General features: G+C 37.2%; 1 protein-coding gene across 17 annotated transcripts in view; it reads right to left on the reverse strand.

Annotated features, from left to right (window-relative positions):
- CTNNA3 (catenin alpha 3) overlaps window positions 1-17,031 on the reverse strand; it is a 1,499,312-nt gene that overhangs the window by 1,363,959 nt on the left and 118,322 nt on the right. For all 17 annotated transcript variants that reach the window (XM_070488663.1, XM_070488665.1, XM_070488664.1 and 14 more), the window contains one exon: window positions 6,439-6,605. In XM_070488663.1, the coding sequence (XP_070344764.1) occupies window positions 6,439-6,605 (167 nt within the window). The remainder of the gene's footprint in view (window positions 1-6,438; window positions 6,606-17,031) is intronic.

A 17,031-nucleotide genomic window follows, 5' to 3' on the forward strand; every position in this document is an offset into this window, starting at 1 on the left:
TGACAGAAAAGTTCAAAAAACTTGAACAGTACCAAAGAGAAAAAAATTTTAACTTAAATTCCCATAGAAAATTATGAGCAATGGTGGTAATAAAGCCAAATTGCCTTTCCAAGTTTCTACAATTAATTAAATATTGAAATAACATCACTTTTTTCCTCTGTTCTCTCTTACCTTTGATTTGGACCTATTTCTCCCAGAACAAAACACGTATTTCCTTAAGGAAGTAGATACCTTTAAAACTGCCATGTCAGGAATCCTTGATGTATTTAATTATATATTAACTCTGTGTTGGTTGGCAGTACTTATCCTATGGAGAGTTACTCAGTGAATCATGTTTGCACTAGTTGGCAGTCTCAGAATATGTCCCATAAATGCTTGATCATAATTGCATCTATGGGGGGTAGTCTCAGCAGAAAGAGGATAATTTAATATAGATAAGAAAGCATAAAGAAACATGGAAATGTATAGGTACAGATTATTAATCAAAAGTACAGTAACATTTCATTTACCTGACATCTGAAAGGGAATATACCTGAATAAGAATGAAAAATTCTCTTATTTGGAAAAACTCATAATAAGGAAGAAAAGAGCAAGGCCACTAAAGGAAACATTGTGATAGCAGAGGAATTCTTTGGTACAGTAAAGAATAAACACTAAAAATATAGCAGGGATTTATATAAGGGTGCCGGGGGTAAAAAGCCCCATATGAGCAGAAGCTTGCATGAAATGGTGAGATAAGATTGGAGGAGAGAAAGAGAGGCAGGCTTTTGTCCTTTATTTGCAAAACAAGAGCAAGAAATAAAAAGGTAGCCCACCACTTTTGAAAGAAGAGTGTGTGCCCAGAAGAAGAAATCTATAGCTTTAAAGTTGACACCCTCTCCACCAAAAACATCTATAATAGACTATTATATAGTAGTGTGTGTGTGTGTGTGTGTGTGTGTGTGTGTGTGTGAAAGAGAGAGGGAAAGAAAGGAACAGAAAGACAGCTGACTGCAGAATTCTTCTTAGGATAGAAACTGTCTAAATTGAGGAAAACATCAGAAGGAGTAATTTAAGATGGATAGTGATATCTGAGGGCAAATTAGCAGAAGCTAAGTCAATGGTGGAGAAATAGAAACTCTTACTGCACTCAAACGAACAGGAATTTAGGGGTGTAAGGAAGAACGAAGGAGAACAGGTAGGGAGAAAGAAGATGGAAGAACAATGAGATGACATTGTTAAAGGATTTTGAAGATTTCTAATATAGAAATTGAAGCCACATAGAATATATCGCTACACTATAGAATCCCTTCCCTTCCATCTCCCCAGTTTCATGATGGTTTGCCATATACATAAACATGCTTTGTTTGGGAGTATTGGAGTCTGTGTGTGTTAAATCAAGGGGAAAAGGGTCAACTTCTAATTATGGATTATCATACTATAGAATAGGGACGCAAAGACCATCCATAAATTGTAGTAATTCAGTGAAGGAAAAGCTTGGAGCCAGAGATGATCCTGAGAATACAAGCCCCAAAGAATTTGCAGAAACCTTGGTGAGAACCTTATATTTGACAGGACATGGAATGAAGTTTCAAGCCAATTATACCTAGATCTTTCAGGGCAAGGAGATCCCAGCATACAAGTGGTTTACAACTATAAGTAAGTGGATTGTGAGTAATTGAAAAATGAAGGTCAAAAAAAAAAGAGAGAGGGAGCCAGCCCTGTGGCCGACTGGTTAAAATTCCATGCTCTCTGCTGTGGTGGCCCAAATTCACGGGTTCGGATCCCAGGCACAGACCTACTCCCTTCATCAGCCATGCTGTGGAGGCATCCCACATACAAAATGGAGGAGGATTGGCACAGATGTTGGCTCAGGGCTGATCTTAATCAGGCAAAAAAAAAAAGGAAAGAAGGAAGGAATAAAAGCAAGGAAGCAATGGTCACTTAGAGCTCTTATGGGGTTATTAAGAGCAAGCCATGCCAAACTAACCTCATTTCCTTTATAACTGGAGTTACTGAAGTGATAAATATGCAGTGCCACAGACAATACATCTAGATTTCAGCAAGGCCCTTGAGAAAGTGCTTGAGGATAAAATAAAGAAACATGGTTTATATAGTAGTCCAGTGAAGCGAGTTTGAAGCTCATTTCAACAACTTTACTCAAAATACGTTAATATTTGATGGATGTTATCTGAAAGGAAGCTAATATCACTGCTTTCCACGACATTAAAAAATTTTTCATGAATATCGTGGTTAAAGAAATCTGAAAAAGACACCAGGTTAGGAGGGGAAGAGAAAATCAAAAGTCAAAAAGATCTGGATAAACTGTAATGAAAAGCAAGAGTTAATAAGATAAAATAAAATGAATATAAATGTCTACTTTTGCATATAAAGAGACAAAACTAGATCAGAGGAGGAAGACTGGATTAAGAGGAATTTGCATTCAGAGACTTGGAGGTTTTAATTGCTCACAAAATCAGTATGAACCAACAGCATGATAAGGCTGTCAGAACAAGGAGACAATGTTAGACGTTAAATCAGGAAGGCTATTGTCTGAGTACATTATGGAATATTCACATCAGAGACTTTTTTATTTCAAGATGTTTCGATTTCAACATTTTATGGGAGTTACCTATAATCTAGAAGATGTATAAAAAATGATTTTCAGAGATGATTTGGAGGACTTTCATTTCTTGCATTGGCAAATTAGTATTTCAGTCCAATCCTTCTGCTGAAGAAAACTAATAAAATTTGATAAAATATAAAATACTTCATTCTAAAAACATCAAAGAGCTAATAAAACAGTGAGAAATTTCCTGAGATGAGTCCCAGAAGAGGTAATGTTTAGCACACAAAAACAGCCATTAACATGAGAAGACAAGACACCACGAGCAAAAACCAGCATAATGATATAGCACAAGCAGACACCCAGGGTGTCTAGACACTGCAGTTTTCAAACTTTAACCATAAAACAGATCTGCTTACCATGTTCAAGTACATCAAAATGAAGACTGAAAATTTCAGCAGGAAACTGAAAATCTTACAGGATATGGAAATTCTAGAGTATCCAGAGTAGTCTGAAACTGTCATACAAGGAATGTTCAAGGGTCAAGAAATCTTAGCCTAGGTAAGATAGGAACAGGTAAGTCCTGAGAGCAATCATCAGTTATTTGAAGAATGCCTTTTCCTATGACGTTGATTCTGTGTTGCTCCACAAAGTGAAACTAGAAGCAGTGAATGGAAGTAGGAGGTGGCAGCTTTAGGCTCGGTTTGAGAAAAATGTCTCCAACAACTAGAACTGTCCCAACTCAGGTTCACTATCTCACAGAACTGAGATTGCCATCACTGTCAGTGACCACATATATTGACAGTTGTGTGTATCACATATTGTTGGAGAGCCCATCTACTTCAGGAAGATATTAAAGTGTAAGGGCACTGAAGTTTCTCTGCGACAATATTTTTCATTCCAAGTAGACATTTAATATAACCATAAACATTAGAAATATTCTAAACCACTATTTTCCAAAGTATGGTCTGAGAGAGTTCCAGTATTATACATTACAGAAGAGTTCTCGAGTCAAGGAATTTGGGAAACTCTGGGCCGAGCAAAGTTAAATAAGTTTCTTTGCTTAGATATTTCTCATCAACTTGAACGTGTTAATGTGCACGGAAAACATTCACAGGGAATTTCTGTGTGCAACATTGACCACAAAACAAACGTTTTCATGTTGCAAATCTATAAGACAGGTTCTGCAGAATACCTTTGGGGGAAGTGTTGGGCTAAATAATTCTAATCTTGACGATCTCAAAAAAAATTGTTTGTCTTCATTCTGCGTGAAACCTCCAAAGAAATGAGTTGATAATCCAACTCAAATATGAGTTTTTCATAAGAATGAAATAATGAAAAAATACCATAATTTAGCACAAAGCTCTTCCCTTTTTCATAGTTGAGGTATCACTTTGTATTATACATACTTAGAAGTGACTTAAATGATCTAGCCACGTTCAGGCTCTGATGAGGCATCAACAAACACGGGAGAGGTTAGAGTTAAGAACGCCTCCCCCTTCTGACATACCTAAATTCCCTTAGCAAACTTTTATAGGGCCACAAACTTGTCTAAATAATTCTGAAAAGCGCTTTATAGTTAAAGCTCTTCTAACCCTAGGAGTACTAAGTTCCAAAACTTGTTTTTTCCTCCTGCCTTGAGCAAGTTTCTTAAATTCAATATGCCTCAGTTTTCCTTCTGTAAAATAGGAATCATAATCATAGGGCTGTTGTGAGGATTGCATTAAAGGAGATAATTCAGCACAGTGATTGGAACATTACAAAAAATTAATAAATATTAACTATAATTTTTATTGCAAAAGATATTACCTTGCTTTTCTTTGATCTACAATTAACTCTTGCTTCATTTAAATGATACGATGTGTGTGAATTACCTAGCACTGTGCCTAGCAGTTAGTGGCACTCAATTAAAATGGGAGTGAAGGTGCTTATGGTATCTATCTATCTATATATATATGTGTGTATATATATGTGTGTGTGTGTATATATGTATATATATACAGTTACCTCTTAACTGATTATGAAGGTAGCAATTTTCACTTTACAAAAGCCTTTCATTTTGCTCTATCTCAACAAATCTAGGGTCTAAAACATAGAAAATGTTGGGTCATTGGCACTAGGAATAACCTGGCACTTAATCTTTCATACTCATTTCTGGTTACAGCATATATTAGTGTCTATATTCACATATGGAAAAAAATGAATCTCAGAAATGTTCAGGAATTTAACCGAAAACCAAGTAACAAGAAAACTTGCTCAATTATCTCACCTACAAATCCACTAGTAGACAGCTGCTACTGATGAGAACTAATCCTTTTCCCAAAAAGCTACTTAATAAAGAGTACTGAATTGCTTTTTTGCAGTAATAAAACTATCAAAGGAAACGACTATGAAAGTATAAAGGAAGTTCACTCTACTTTAGGATTAAAATAAGTATTAATGGGGTCCAGCCCAGTGGTGTAGTGATTAAGTTCACGTGCTCTGCTTCAGCAGCCCAGAGCTTGTGAGTTCGGATCCCAGGCATGGACATCAAGCCATGCTCTGGCAGTATCTCACATACAAAAAAAATAGAGGAAGATTGGCACAGATGTTAGCTTAGGGATAATCTTTCTCAAGCAAAAAGAGGCAGATTGGCAATAGATCTTAGCTCAGGGCCAATCTTCTTCACCAAAAAATAAAATAAGCATTAATGAGTACGAGAAAGATGCAAAGAAAAGTTTAGCTTAGCAATTAGAGAAAATGACTTTGACAAGAAGTCAATCAGACAAGGCCACCATTTGCTTAATGGAATAGTGATATTACAGTCACCAGGTGCCTTTATGAAAATGCAGATGTATTTATGGAAGGAAGAGTAAGGGTCCCATCTAAAGCAGGAGATAGAGCAGAGAATCCAAGAGGTTCTTGGCAATCTCTTCATCTGGACACTATTAATGACTTGGTCAAACTAAGTAAATTGAAAAAGTAAAAAATGCTTTAATAAAATTCTCTTTCTACTAAACCTTTGCTAACTGGATTTGTCTAGCAAAATAAAGCAAGCAAGATAACTTGCTGCCTTTGTAGTCTCCTAGTTAAAATATATTCCTTACTCTTGATCCATTTATACATTTTCCTTAATGGATTACTACAGATACCACATGCTACCTGTAAACCATTTATCTTGCATCAAGAGGAGCTGGCAAAGTAGTATTCATTTATAAACTAGGATAAACTTCCAAATGTCTTAAGCTTTAAAGTTTCTCTTTCTCAAATTATGTATATATATATATATATATATATATATATTTTCTAGATTATCTATATAATTATGTTATTATATGTATTTATTTATATATTTATATAGGACATAATTTTTGTATAACCATTTGGTCAAAAGCCTAGAACTTTCTACTGGTCATTTCCTTATCAGTAAGCCATCTTCTGTTTTTCAATCTCCCACTGGCTTTAAAACTAACTTCTGGCTTTGTTCTTTTGAAGTATACATTACTTTCACACCCAATCCAGTCAGCTTCTGATGGGTGACATTAAGAAATAAGAGTGAGGGGACAGCCCGGTGGCACAGCGGTTAAGTTGACACATTTCACTTCGGCGGTCTGGGGTTTGCTGGTTCGGATCCTGGGTGTGGACCCATGCACTGCTTGGCAAGCCATGCTGTGGCAAGCGTCCCACATATAAAGTAGAAGAAGATGGGCACAGATGTTAGCTCAGAGCCAGTCTTCCTCAGCAAAAAGAGGAGGATTGGCAGCAGATGTTAACTCAGGGCTAATCTTCCTCAAAAAAAAAAAAAAGAAAGAAAGAAGAGTGAGGCCAGGATGCACTAGGATTGACGCCAGGTTCAGAGAACGGACTTAGAAGTGAGAACAATGCCCAGGTAAACTAAGCCATCTTTTACTTACAGCTGACACGTGCTGCAAAAGACACACGACATCAATCATGTCTGCGAGGATAAGGAGTCTGGTAACTGCAGCCAACAAGGCACGGGCGGCTTGAACCACAGCCTCCCTTTTCGGGAGATAACAGGGGTCATCTGCAAATCTCTCAGCTGATTCTTTCAGAGCTTCGCCTGAAAAACACAATCCCAAATGAGTTATACTTTAAATTTTAGCTATGCCTATTCCAGCATTTATCATCCTACCTAATTCCAAGCACATTCCATGACTAGGCCTAATATTAAAATACTGTCAGTTGACACTAAACATTGTCTCTTAATAAACAATGTAGTTTCACATTGATATTTGTTTTTGATAAATGCTCTGGAGTTTAAGAAGCATGATACCATTTTCCTGCAAGAAAATTGTGTTCAATTGACTAGCAACACCTAGTAAAAGTCCTGTCAACTTCTGCATTTGCTGAATCTCATTTGCTGTAAAGGTTTCATTACTAAGACTTCAATTGGAAACAATCTTGTCTATAAAGATAAGGTAAATTTTCATTGAGACTTTCCAAAGCAACGGACGTTAGAAAAGAGTTAACCTTTAAGACGACAAGACAGCAGCTCTCTGAAAAGAGTTTAACATAAGCAGATTTATCCTAAACTGTCAGTATAATGAATAAACTATATCCTAAACTTAGTCACAGAAATAATATTTCATAATTGTTGGAGAAATATATCCACTATTTTTAAAGTTTTTGCACTTAAAATATTTTTATTACAAAAGTAATGTGTATTCATTCATTTTCAAAAGTTCACAGTTCATAAAGGTATAAAGTGAAAAGTCCCTCTTTACTCTCCTCCAGTAAAATAATTGTTAAAGATTTACCACATCCACTATTTTTTTAAGTTTTCCAATTTAAAATTATTTTTATTATGGAAGCAATATGTGTTCATTACTTTTAAATAATTCACCATACTGAAGAGTATAAAGTGAAAATTTTTTAAAAGTCTCCATACTAGTCCAAAAAATACCCATTGTTTTTATATGTCCAGAAATTTTTCCATGAATGTATGTTTTATATGTGTGCATATGTATATATATGTATATTTATATGTACGTTTTATGTGTGTGTATTTATGAATATAATCACATATATACATTCACAGTTATGTATATTTTATATAATAGAGATTTTATGTCATAAGAAAACATATAGAGATATTTTATATGTTATAAATGAAACAGATAGAGGATATAGATATAGAACATTTTCACAAATGTTCTATAAAACTTTCTACAGTTTGTTCTTTTCCCTTCTCAACTTATCTCCTTTTCACATTGGAAAATAGATGACCAGGAGGCATATGGCCCAGTATCTAAGTGTGGGCTCTGAAGCCATTCTGCTTCAGTGTCTCTGTCCTGCTACCCTGGACACATCACTTCACCTCCTTAAGCTTCATTTTTCTCCTCTATCAATGGAGCTAATAAGAATAATACCTACAATTTTTATGAAGATTCAATAAGAGCCATGCTCAGAACTTAGTAAAGACTTAACTAGCTGGTATTGTCCTTTTTAATGCTTGAATAAAGTTACATTTTATTGACCACTATAACTTATCTTACTAGGCTCCTACTGAACACAATCATTTCCAGCTCTTTCCTATTTCAAACAATACTACCAAAGAACACCATGACATAAATCTTTGCACGTGTGAGCAAAGTTAGCTGTAGGATAAACTCTTAAAACTAAAATTGCTGAGTCAAGGGGCAAATGAATTTTAAGTTCTGATATATATTGCCAAAAACTTTCCCAATACACACCATCCCCTCAACAACATATGAAAGGGCCTGTCTTGTCTACTTTACTCCATGAATATTTTAGTTTTCATCTACTCATGAACTTCAGCATAAAAAAATGGAATACATTATGTTTACTAAATATAACAAAGAATAGTGTTCCTTATAATGGACGAAACCTGTGAAGAGGGTTTGAAACTGTGTTAACATATCACATTTAGCTCTCTGAAGGAATACCAACGTAGGAACTCAGACTCAAGTCAGACACTTCTGAGATCAAATTATTATCTGACTCTTCTAGTTGTCACACCTAGGACACTTAAATATATTCAGTCTCCTCGTCTATAGAAAAGGGATAAAAATATTACTTATTCCACAGTGTTTCTGAGATGTTTACATAAGATATAGTTCATAACATAGAGTTAGCACAATATCTGAACTTGGAAAGCATTCAACAAATATTAGCTGTTACTTTCTCAGGAAGCTTCTAGTAGAGATGATAAATTCTTAAGATCAGTAAACGGTGATTTTTATGTGTTTCTCTGCAAGTCAAAATTGCTGCTAGAAGACTGTGAAAAATTAAAGTGACCTCCGAAATTTAGAGAGCAGATGAATTTCCACAAAAGGAAGATTATCTTTTCTTGTCAGGATTCTGAACAGAAAGTTATGATAGTCTTTTTAGGATACTGTCTTTGACTTTATACACTAAAGCTAAATATATATCAAAAAAGAATTATGTGTTCGTGACTCTAAAACGTTGGGATGTTGAACAACTGGCTGAAGAGCCATATTCAGAAAAAGATCATTTAAACATTAAACAACTATTAGTCTTTGTCTCTGTTAAGGTAATATGAAGAGTCAACCAAGTAGCTCTGTTGGAAGAAAAAAAGGTCACTCCTGTAATACACTAATAAAGATGCATGGAGCAAGCTTCCTATTACTGGACTCATCACCTTCCCTTCCCCACAATACTCCCAACACTTTTCAGCTGGTTTCAGCTCAGACTTCTAGTCCCAATGGAAACATCACCTCCTCTGTAAAGCCTTAGACCCCCATTACTGAAGGCCGGTCTTAGAGTAGGATTCTATGCTTCCTATCATAACCCTCAGCATCATTTACTGTGATGGCTTGTATCCAAGTCTGTCTTTTCTTCTGAGCCGTAAGACTAGTGAGGTAAGAGCTGCATTGGTCCTGGTCATCATAGTATTCCCAGGGTCTAGAACAGTGCCTACTCTACTGCATATATTCAATACATTGAATGTGTGTTTCTGAATGAATGTGTGAATGAACATTATCCGACTTTCCTTTGACAAACACTTGTTTTCCCTATATAACACAGCTCCATTCTCAGCATTCAGGATACAGAAATCAATACAGAGCAATTTTGCAGCCCAAGAAGTTTCACAAACGAGAGTCAACAAACATGTGATACAATCTAAGCAGGGCTCAGGAGAGACCTGTACAAAGTATTAAGGCACAGAGAAGGACCTACCTCTGCCTGTGGTGTCAGAGGACACGTACAGAAATGTTCTAGGTAAGAGCAACATGTTCCAGCTATTGACAAAGAAAGCTTCTTTATAGAATTTAGCCAGTTCACTGTCAAACTGACATGTGTCAGGAGAAAATGGCTATTTTCCTAATTAAATAGAAAAAAACTTTCAACAAATTTCCTTTCTATCTAAAATATTAGCATCCATGCTTTATAAAGTCTGCACAAAGCATTTCCATTCTCTCGAAATATTCTCCCAATCTTTCTTATAATGATTTTACTTTGAAGTTTAATGAATAAGAAATTTCACTTTTAAAACACATACAAATAAAAAACTGCATCTTTCCTTCAAGAAATCCTATTCCATACATAAAAGCAATTTACTAAAGGTCTTGAAAATACCACAAGAACTAGGTTCAGAAAGTTTCTTTCTACTGGATTCATTTTGGTCCTTTCCTATCAAATATATTCTTTTTTTATTTTATTTTTTTTTAAAGATTTTTATTTTTTTTCCTTTTTTCTCCCCAAAGCCCCCCAGTACATAGTTGTATATTCTTCGTTGTGGGTTCTTCTAGTTGTGGCATGTGGGACGCTGCCTCAGCGTGGTTTGACGAGCAGTGCCATGTCCACGCCCAGGATTCGAACCAACGAAACACTGGGCCGCCTGCAGCGGAGCGCGCGAACTTAACCACTCGGCCACGGGGCCAGCCCCTCAAATATATTCTTTTTAATCTTCAAAATATCAGTTCTGAAATGCTTGCTTGAATAAGGTACTAAGGGATATGCTCTACAAAGATTTATATAGTACATCTTGTGCACATATAAGTGTAACATATGAAAACTCCTGAATACACAAAAACCTGATATATAAAAACTTTATATGATCATATGAATAAACTCCAGAAGCAAAAAAAGAAAAATTCTTGGCCAAATAGACACATTACAAAATATTCTTCAATTTATAAAAGATAACTACATGGTTCATTTAAATAGCAAGCTCCTTCGCTACATTTATAGTATAACTCCACTTTCTATAAATGATTATATTGATTATAAGCTTGAAAATCAAAGAAAATGTGCAAGCAAAACATCCAGAGGAGAAAGGGGAACAACCAAAATGAAAAGAGGCAAGCACTAAAGATCAAATTTTCCAACTTTTATAATTTATCATTTATTTATGATTCAATTAAGATTCCTAGTGCATGCCTCTGGCCACCCTTCTGTATGTGTTTTAATATACCATATGCTAGTGCAATATACTAGTTCATGCACTAGTGCATATTAATCGAATCAATATATAATAACATACTCTGGTATAATGGGGTTCCCAGGCTGAAACTGGGCACCAGGGGTTTGGTTTTATTTGTTTTTAATTGGGAAACAGCCATTTGGAATTTGAAAGCTCCTAAGAGGTAGGAGCTTGAATTTAGCTTTGGAGTAGATTGATCTTTATTTTGACAGAGAAGAGGGGAAGATGACTTCAACTAGATGTAAACCTACACAGATGTAAAAAAAGACAGAAAGAACCCTCCTTTAAAATGTTTGAGACAGTTTGACTGCAAGGAACAAACTGTTTCGCATGATAAAGGAAAACCATATCATGGCAAGAGGCAAGGGCCAAAAACCTAGGGCTGCTGCCATGTGGATTCAGGTTTGGGAGTTACAAGGACATCAGCAGGACCTGTGGACTCAGAATGTGGTGCATATGGTTGCCATTGTAAACTGTTGGCTGTGTTTTATTTCCCTGTCATTATCTTCAAACTCTCAGGAAAGTCTTACTAAAAGTTATAATTTGGTTCCAGCCAAAGAAGAATAACAAAGACTATGCTTCTTCCCACCTGAAACAACAAAAACATATATGAAAATATATGAAAAATGATTGTGAAGTCGCTGGGCATCAGGCAATAAAGGACAGTAATCTCTGAGAAATAGGAAACAAACAGGATGAGCCCTTTGATACCCTAGCTTACTGCCTTGAGAGACTTTCCAGGCCACACACAGGAAGGGGAAACTAAGACAGAGGCCAGCAAACTCTCTGAGCTGGAGAGGAAAATGCTGAGATCCCAGGAGATTATGGCAGGGGAAGTATACAGGACAGAGAATGGGAAAGCACAGAGCACCACAGAGAGAGAGCTCACAAGATCTGCAGAGGCACCCTTTTGAGTATTCAGCTAAATACTGACCAACCCATACATGGGAAGAAACTACGCAAGGCTAGGGAAAGAACCATCCAAAAGGATTTGAGTCAAGAGTACTTGGCACTCACATGGGGCTGGGAATAGTGTTTGTTCCCACCACCAGAATGGAAAACTTCATGACTCATGGGATATTGGGTAGAGTACACAGAAGGCTCCTCAACAATGGAGAGTGATTATCCCTAGACCAAGCACTGTCCCGGTTCCCTCTAATGAAGCAATTCAGAGACAGAGCAGAATTCCCACCTTCAAGGCCAGCAGCAGGCGTGCGGCAGAGGACAGCTGTGGTCACATAAAGACAACAGCAGGACAGCATATTGAGTTAACTAAAGTGGAAACACTTAGGCAACCTGCCACCAAGCCCCACACCATTGAGAACAATCAAAAAGAGCTTGGGAATACTTAATAGGACTAATTCTATAAAATCGTAAATCTTATAAAATATAAAATTTGATGGAACTGGTTTCTATAAAAGTGCCGGAAATATCTCCTAACATCATAGTTGGGATAAAGTAGCAGCTCTCTTTAGAGACCTCTTAAACATCTCTCTAGATTGATCAACTCTTTCTATTCCCTCTCAGCAACGTATTAATGATCCCTCCTTTCTGCTCAATACCAAAGGATTATCTCAAGTATACTGAGCCCTTCTGCTCCCACTAACTGAAGTGTCCAAGAGTCTCTTAGTTTGTTCCCCAACCTTTTCAGCTAAGTTGTAATTATAATTATGTAATTTTATTAAATACATAAGCTTATCAAATAATAGTACAAAAAAGATTTGTTATTTCTTTGAAAATTAATTTGAATGCTTAGAGACACTCAGTAAAGGTAAGTTGGTAAAAATGTTGTCAAGTTGATTGTGGAAGAAAAAAATGGTAAAAGTTGGGGTTAAGTGAGTGAAGGGATTGTAAAATATTAAGAAGGATTCTGCAGTTAGATAGCTTTTCAAGTGTCATTAGTTGTCTTCTATAAAGACACCAACACTGGAAATCTTAGTCAATGTAGTATGAGAGAGGTTTAGGCAAAAGCAATTGTATGAGACTCAATCAACTGACCTCTACCAAAAGTGGGCCTGGTCCCATCAAGAGCCCATTAAGGGACTGGCTAATATTCACGTTACATCAGTTAAGATAAAATAAAATATTTAAGGAGTGTGTGCAGATATGTCTGTGTAGAAAAACTAATAAACTTTTCACTTCCAATAATGAGAACAAATAAATCTTGAAGTAAAAATTGTCTGTTATATTTTAAAACATTGGCAATATCTTAAATTTCAATCTTATTTAGGCAAACTTTAATTACATATTTATTTGTAAAAATACATTACGCCACATAAAAAATATTTTAGTAATGTTTTTATGTGTAAAACATTTTATACAACATATCTATAAATTATCCATCTAAATAAATTTCAATGTGAAGAGTTTTTAAAATAGAGATAAATGATGATACTTCAGAATTTCGAAGAAAGAAGATGATAAATTATTTTTAAAAACTGCCAAAGAACTGACAAAATAACTTCACATATTTTAAATTGACAATAGTTTTAAGGTAATAAAATACATAAAACAGATCTGAGTATTACATTTAAGATTGCGATTCCTACAACACTATCTCTTAGTATGAGGAGTATCATATATTTAAAGCTATTTATAGTAAATCAAAGTGACAACAGAACATGGCAATCCATATTGTAAAACAAACAATAAAAAAAGAAAATAGTATGGACTTACAAATTAATTAAGTGTTCAAACTTTGAGCTGAAATAGCTGTCCATAATTGCTATCTATTGAATTTATCTCCAAACAATCTATTGACTAATATGCCACCAGTAAACATTTCTATAATGTTATTCTTGATGTCAATTTAATTTTTTTGAGGGGAAACCTAAACCATACAACGAAGATGCCAGACTAATGTTAATTATTCATTATTTTTTCCAATATTTCCTTTTCTTACTAAATATGAGCAAGTCTAACTTCTGTTATGCTGAATTAGCAGAAACTTGTATCCTTGATTTTTGCCATCTGCTGAATCTCATTCCAGTGCTTTGAAGTTGAGAGTAACAATGCTATCAATTTTTTCTAAGAAATGATACCTAGCCCTTACAAAGAGCTCATTCATTCATATAACAAATATTTATTTACCAATACAGGGTGCAAAGCACTATGGAGTACAAAATGATAACTAAAACATGGTCTCTGCCAGGTATCCCCAAATAGGAAAACAAACTACTTCAATGAGAAAATTCTTCTGTTTGGTTTTAAATGTCAGTATCTTCAGATATATTCCCTTAAAGTGTATTAAAACAAAACTCCATAGCCTCCTCCCCCCCAAAAAATATACACATACATCATAATAATCCTCCACATGCATAGCTCCTAAAGGCCTCACTATTATTTTACCAATCATTAAAAATTTTTATGAATTACTTTCAGAGTTCTAATTCAAGATGGTGACATAGAAGTCTCCTGAGCTCACCTCCTCCCACAGATACCCCAAATATACAGCTAAATGTGAAACAATTCCTTCTGAAAGAAATCCAGAAACTACGTGAGAGACTCGGACACACTAAGAAAACAAGAATAAACCCACATTGAAACAGGTAGGAGAGGCTGAGACACAACCTCACCGTGAACCCCACCCCTGGCATGGCAACAGACAACTGACAGGGAACTAACAACACCCAGCTTGCCCCTGAGGAGTGAAAAGTTTAGACCCAACATCTAGTGCCCCAACTTTCAAGACTTCCACCTAGGAGACGGGCCCAAAAAACACCTAGTTCTGAAAGTCAACATGGTTTGCGTCCACAAGACCCACAAGACTATACACAACAAAGAAACAGTTCTTAATGAGTTCACGAGGACTCGCCATGGCTGTCCCTCCAGGGCTCAGCACAGAAGCAGCAGACTAAAACAGTCAGTCTTTCCCTGAAAGACTATGTGGATGTCTTAAAGCTTTGGCCTGAGAGTCAGGCTTCTAATTTAGTGTGGGTCTAGAGGCCAATTGCGGTCCTCTCCAGAGACAGGGGAAGCCAGTGAGCACCATCTTCATGCTCTCCCTCTGACCCACTCCAGGTTGCAGGTGTCTCCCTGGAGGGAGCTCGTGAGCATATCAGGCACCCTGGCTTTTGCAACTGCCACCTGGAGGACAGACATCTTGGTCATCTGGCTCTGATGGCCAGCAGAGCTTGCCTTTGCAGTTCTCTCAGGACTACAGCAAACAGAGAAACAGTTCTTTTTTTTTTGAGGAAGATTAGCCCTGAGCTAACATCTGCTGCCAATCCTCCTCTTTTTTGCTGAGGAAGACTGGCCCTGAGCTAACATCCATACCGATCTTCCTGTACTTTATATGTGGGATGCCTACCACAGCATGGCCTGCCATGCAGTGCCATGTCCGCACCCAGGATCTGAACTGGCGAACCCTGGGCCGCCGAAGTGGAATGTGCGCACTTAACTGCTGCACCACTGGGCCAGCCCTGAGAAACAGTACTTGACCAGCTATCACCCAGGAGCTCAGCAGAGAGGCAGCAGTCAGAGGCACTCAACTCCCAATTTTTCCCTGAGGGAAGTCTATTTGCATATCTTGGGGGCTTCAGTTTAAGGGTCAGGCTTCTAGTTTGACACACAACTAGAGACCCACTGCAACCCTCTCCAAAGACTAGGGAGGCTGGCACGCACCATCTTCATGGTCTCTCTCTACCCCACTCCGGGTTACCAGTGTCCCCATGAAGGGAGCTTGAGCACACATCTCGCACTCTGGCTTTTGTGGCTACAGCCCAGAGGACACATCCTTTGATTGTCTGGCTCCGGTGGTCAGAGGGGCTTGTGTTCACAGGTTCAGTGGGACTGTGGCAAACAAAGGGAAGTCCTTGGCTGTCTGCTGTCTGTCCCTCTGAAGTTCAGCACAGAAGGAGTGTACATGAGAAATGACCATCTCTCAGTCTTTCCCTGAAAATGGTATATTTGCATACTTTAAAAGCTGCTGCCTGAGAGTCCAACTTCTAATCAGCCTGCACCTAGGTGTTCATTGAGATCATCACCATTGGGACACTGACAGGTCTTGGCACACCCTCAACAACTGAGAGCCACTAAGAACAAAGAAGACTGCTTGGACAATCACAAAGATGTGTGAGACAGCCAAGAGCCAAGTCCAGGCTGAATGATAAGGTTGATCTCCTAAACAAGGCCACTCCTTTAAGACTGGGGGAGGTGGCTATTTAATCTAATGTAGGGAAACCAATATAGAGAGTCAAGGAAAATGATGAAACAGAGGAATATGTTTGAAATAAAAGAACAACAAAAAAACTCAGGAAAAGTCCTTAATAAAATGGACGCAAGGGACTTACCTGATAAAATTTTCAAAATATTGGTCATAAAGATGCTTACTGAGGTCAGAAGAACAATGCATGAACAAAGTGAGAATTTCAACAAAGACAGACAATACCAAACAGAAATCACAGTGCTGAAGGATACATAATTTGAAAAATTCAATAGAGGAATTCAAAGCAGACTAAAGTGGGAAAAGAGTCAGCAAATTCAAAGACAAGGCAGTGGAATTCATCAAACCAGAGGATCAAAAAGAAAAGAGAATGAAAAAGAGTAAAGACACCTTAAGAGATTTATGGAACACCATCAAGTGGACCAATATTTGCATTCTAGGGGGCCCAGAAAGAGAGGAGAAAGAAAAGGGACTAGAAAGCTTATTTGAAGGAACAATGGCTGAAAACTTCCCCAACCTGAGAAAAGAAACTGACATCCAGATTCGGAAACAGAGAGTTCCAAATAAGATGAATCCAAAGAAGCCCAAAAAGATACATTATACTTAAACTGTCAAAAGTTAAAGACAAGGAGAAAAGCTTAAAAGCAGCAAGGGGAGGGGGCTGGCCCCGTGGCCGAGTGGTTAAGTTCGCGCTCTCCGCTGCAGGCGGCCCAGTGTTTCGTTAGTTTGAATCCTGGGTGCGGACATGGCACTGCTCATCAGACCATGCTGAGGCAGCGTCCCACATGCCACAACTAGAAGAACCCACAACGAAGAATACACAACTATGTACCGGGGGGCTTTGGGGAGAAAAGGAAAAAATAAAAAATCTTAAAAAAAAAAAGCAGCAAGGGGAAAACAACTTTTTACACACAA

This window comes from Equus asinus, chromosome 2 (assembly GCF_041296235.1).
Source record: "Equus asinus isolate D_3611 breed Donkey chromosome 2, EquAss-T2T_v2, whole genome shotgun sequence".
Lineage (NCBI taxonomy): Eukaryota > Metazoa > Chordata > Mammalia > Perissodactyla > Equidae > Equus > Equus asinus.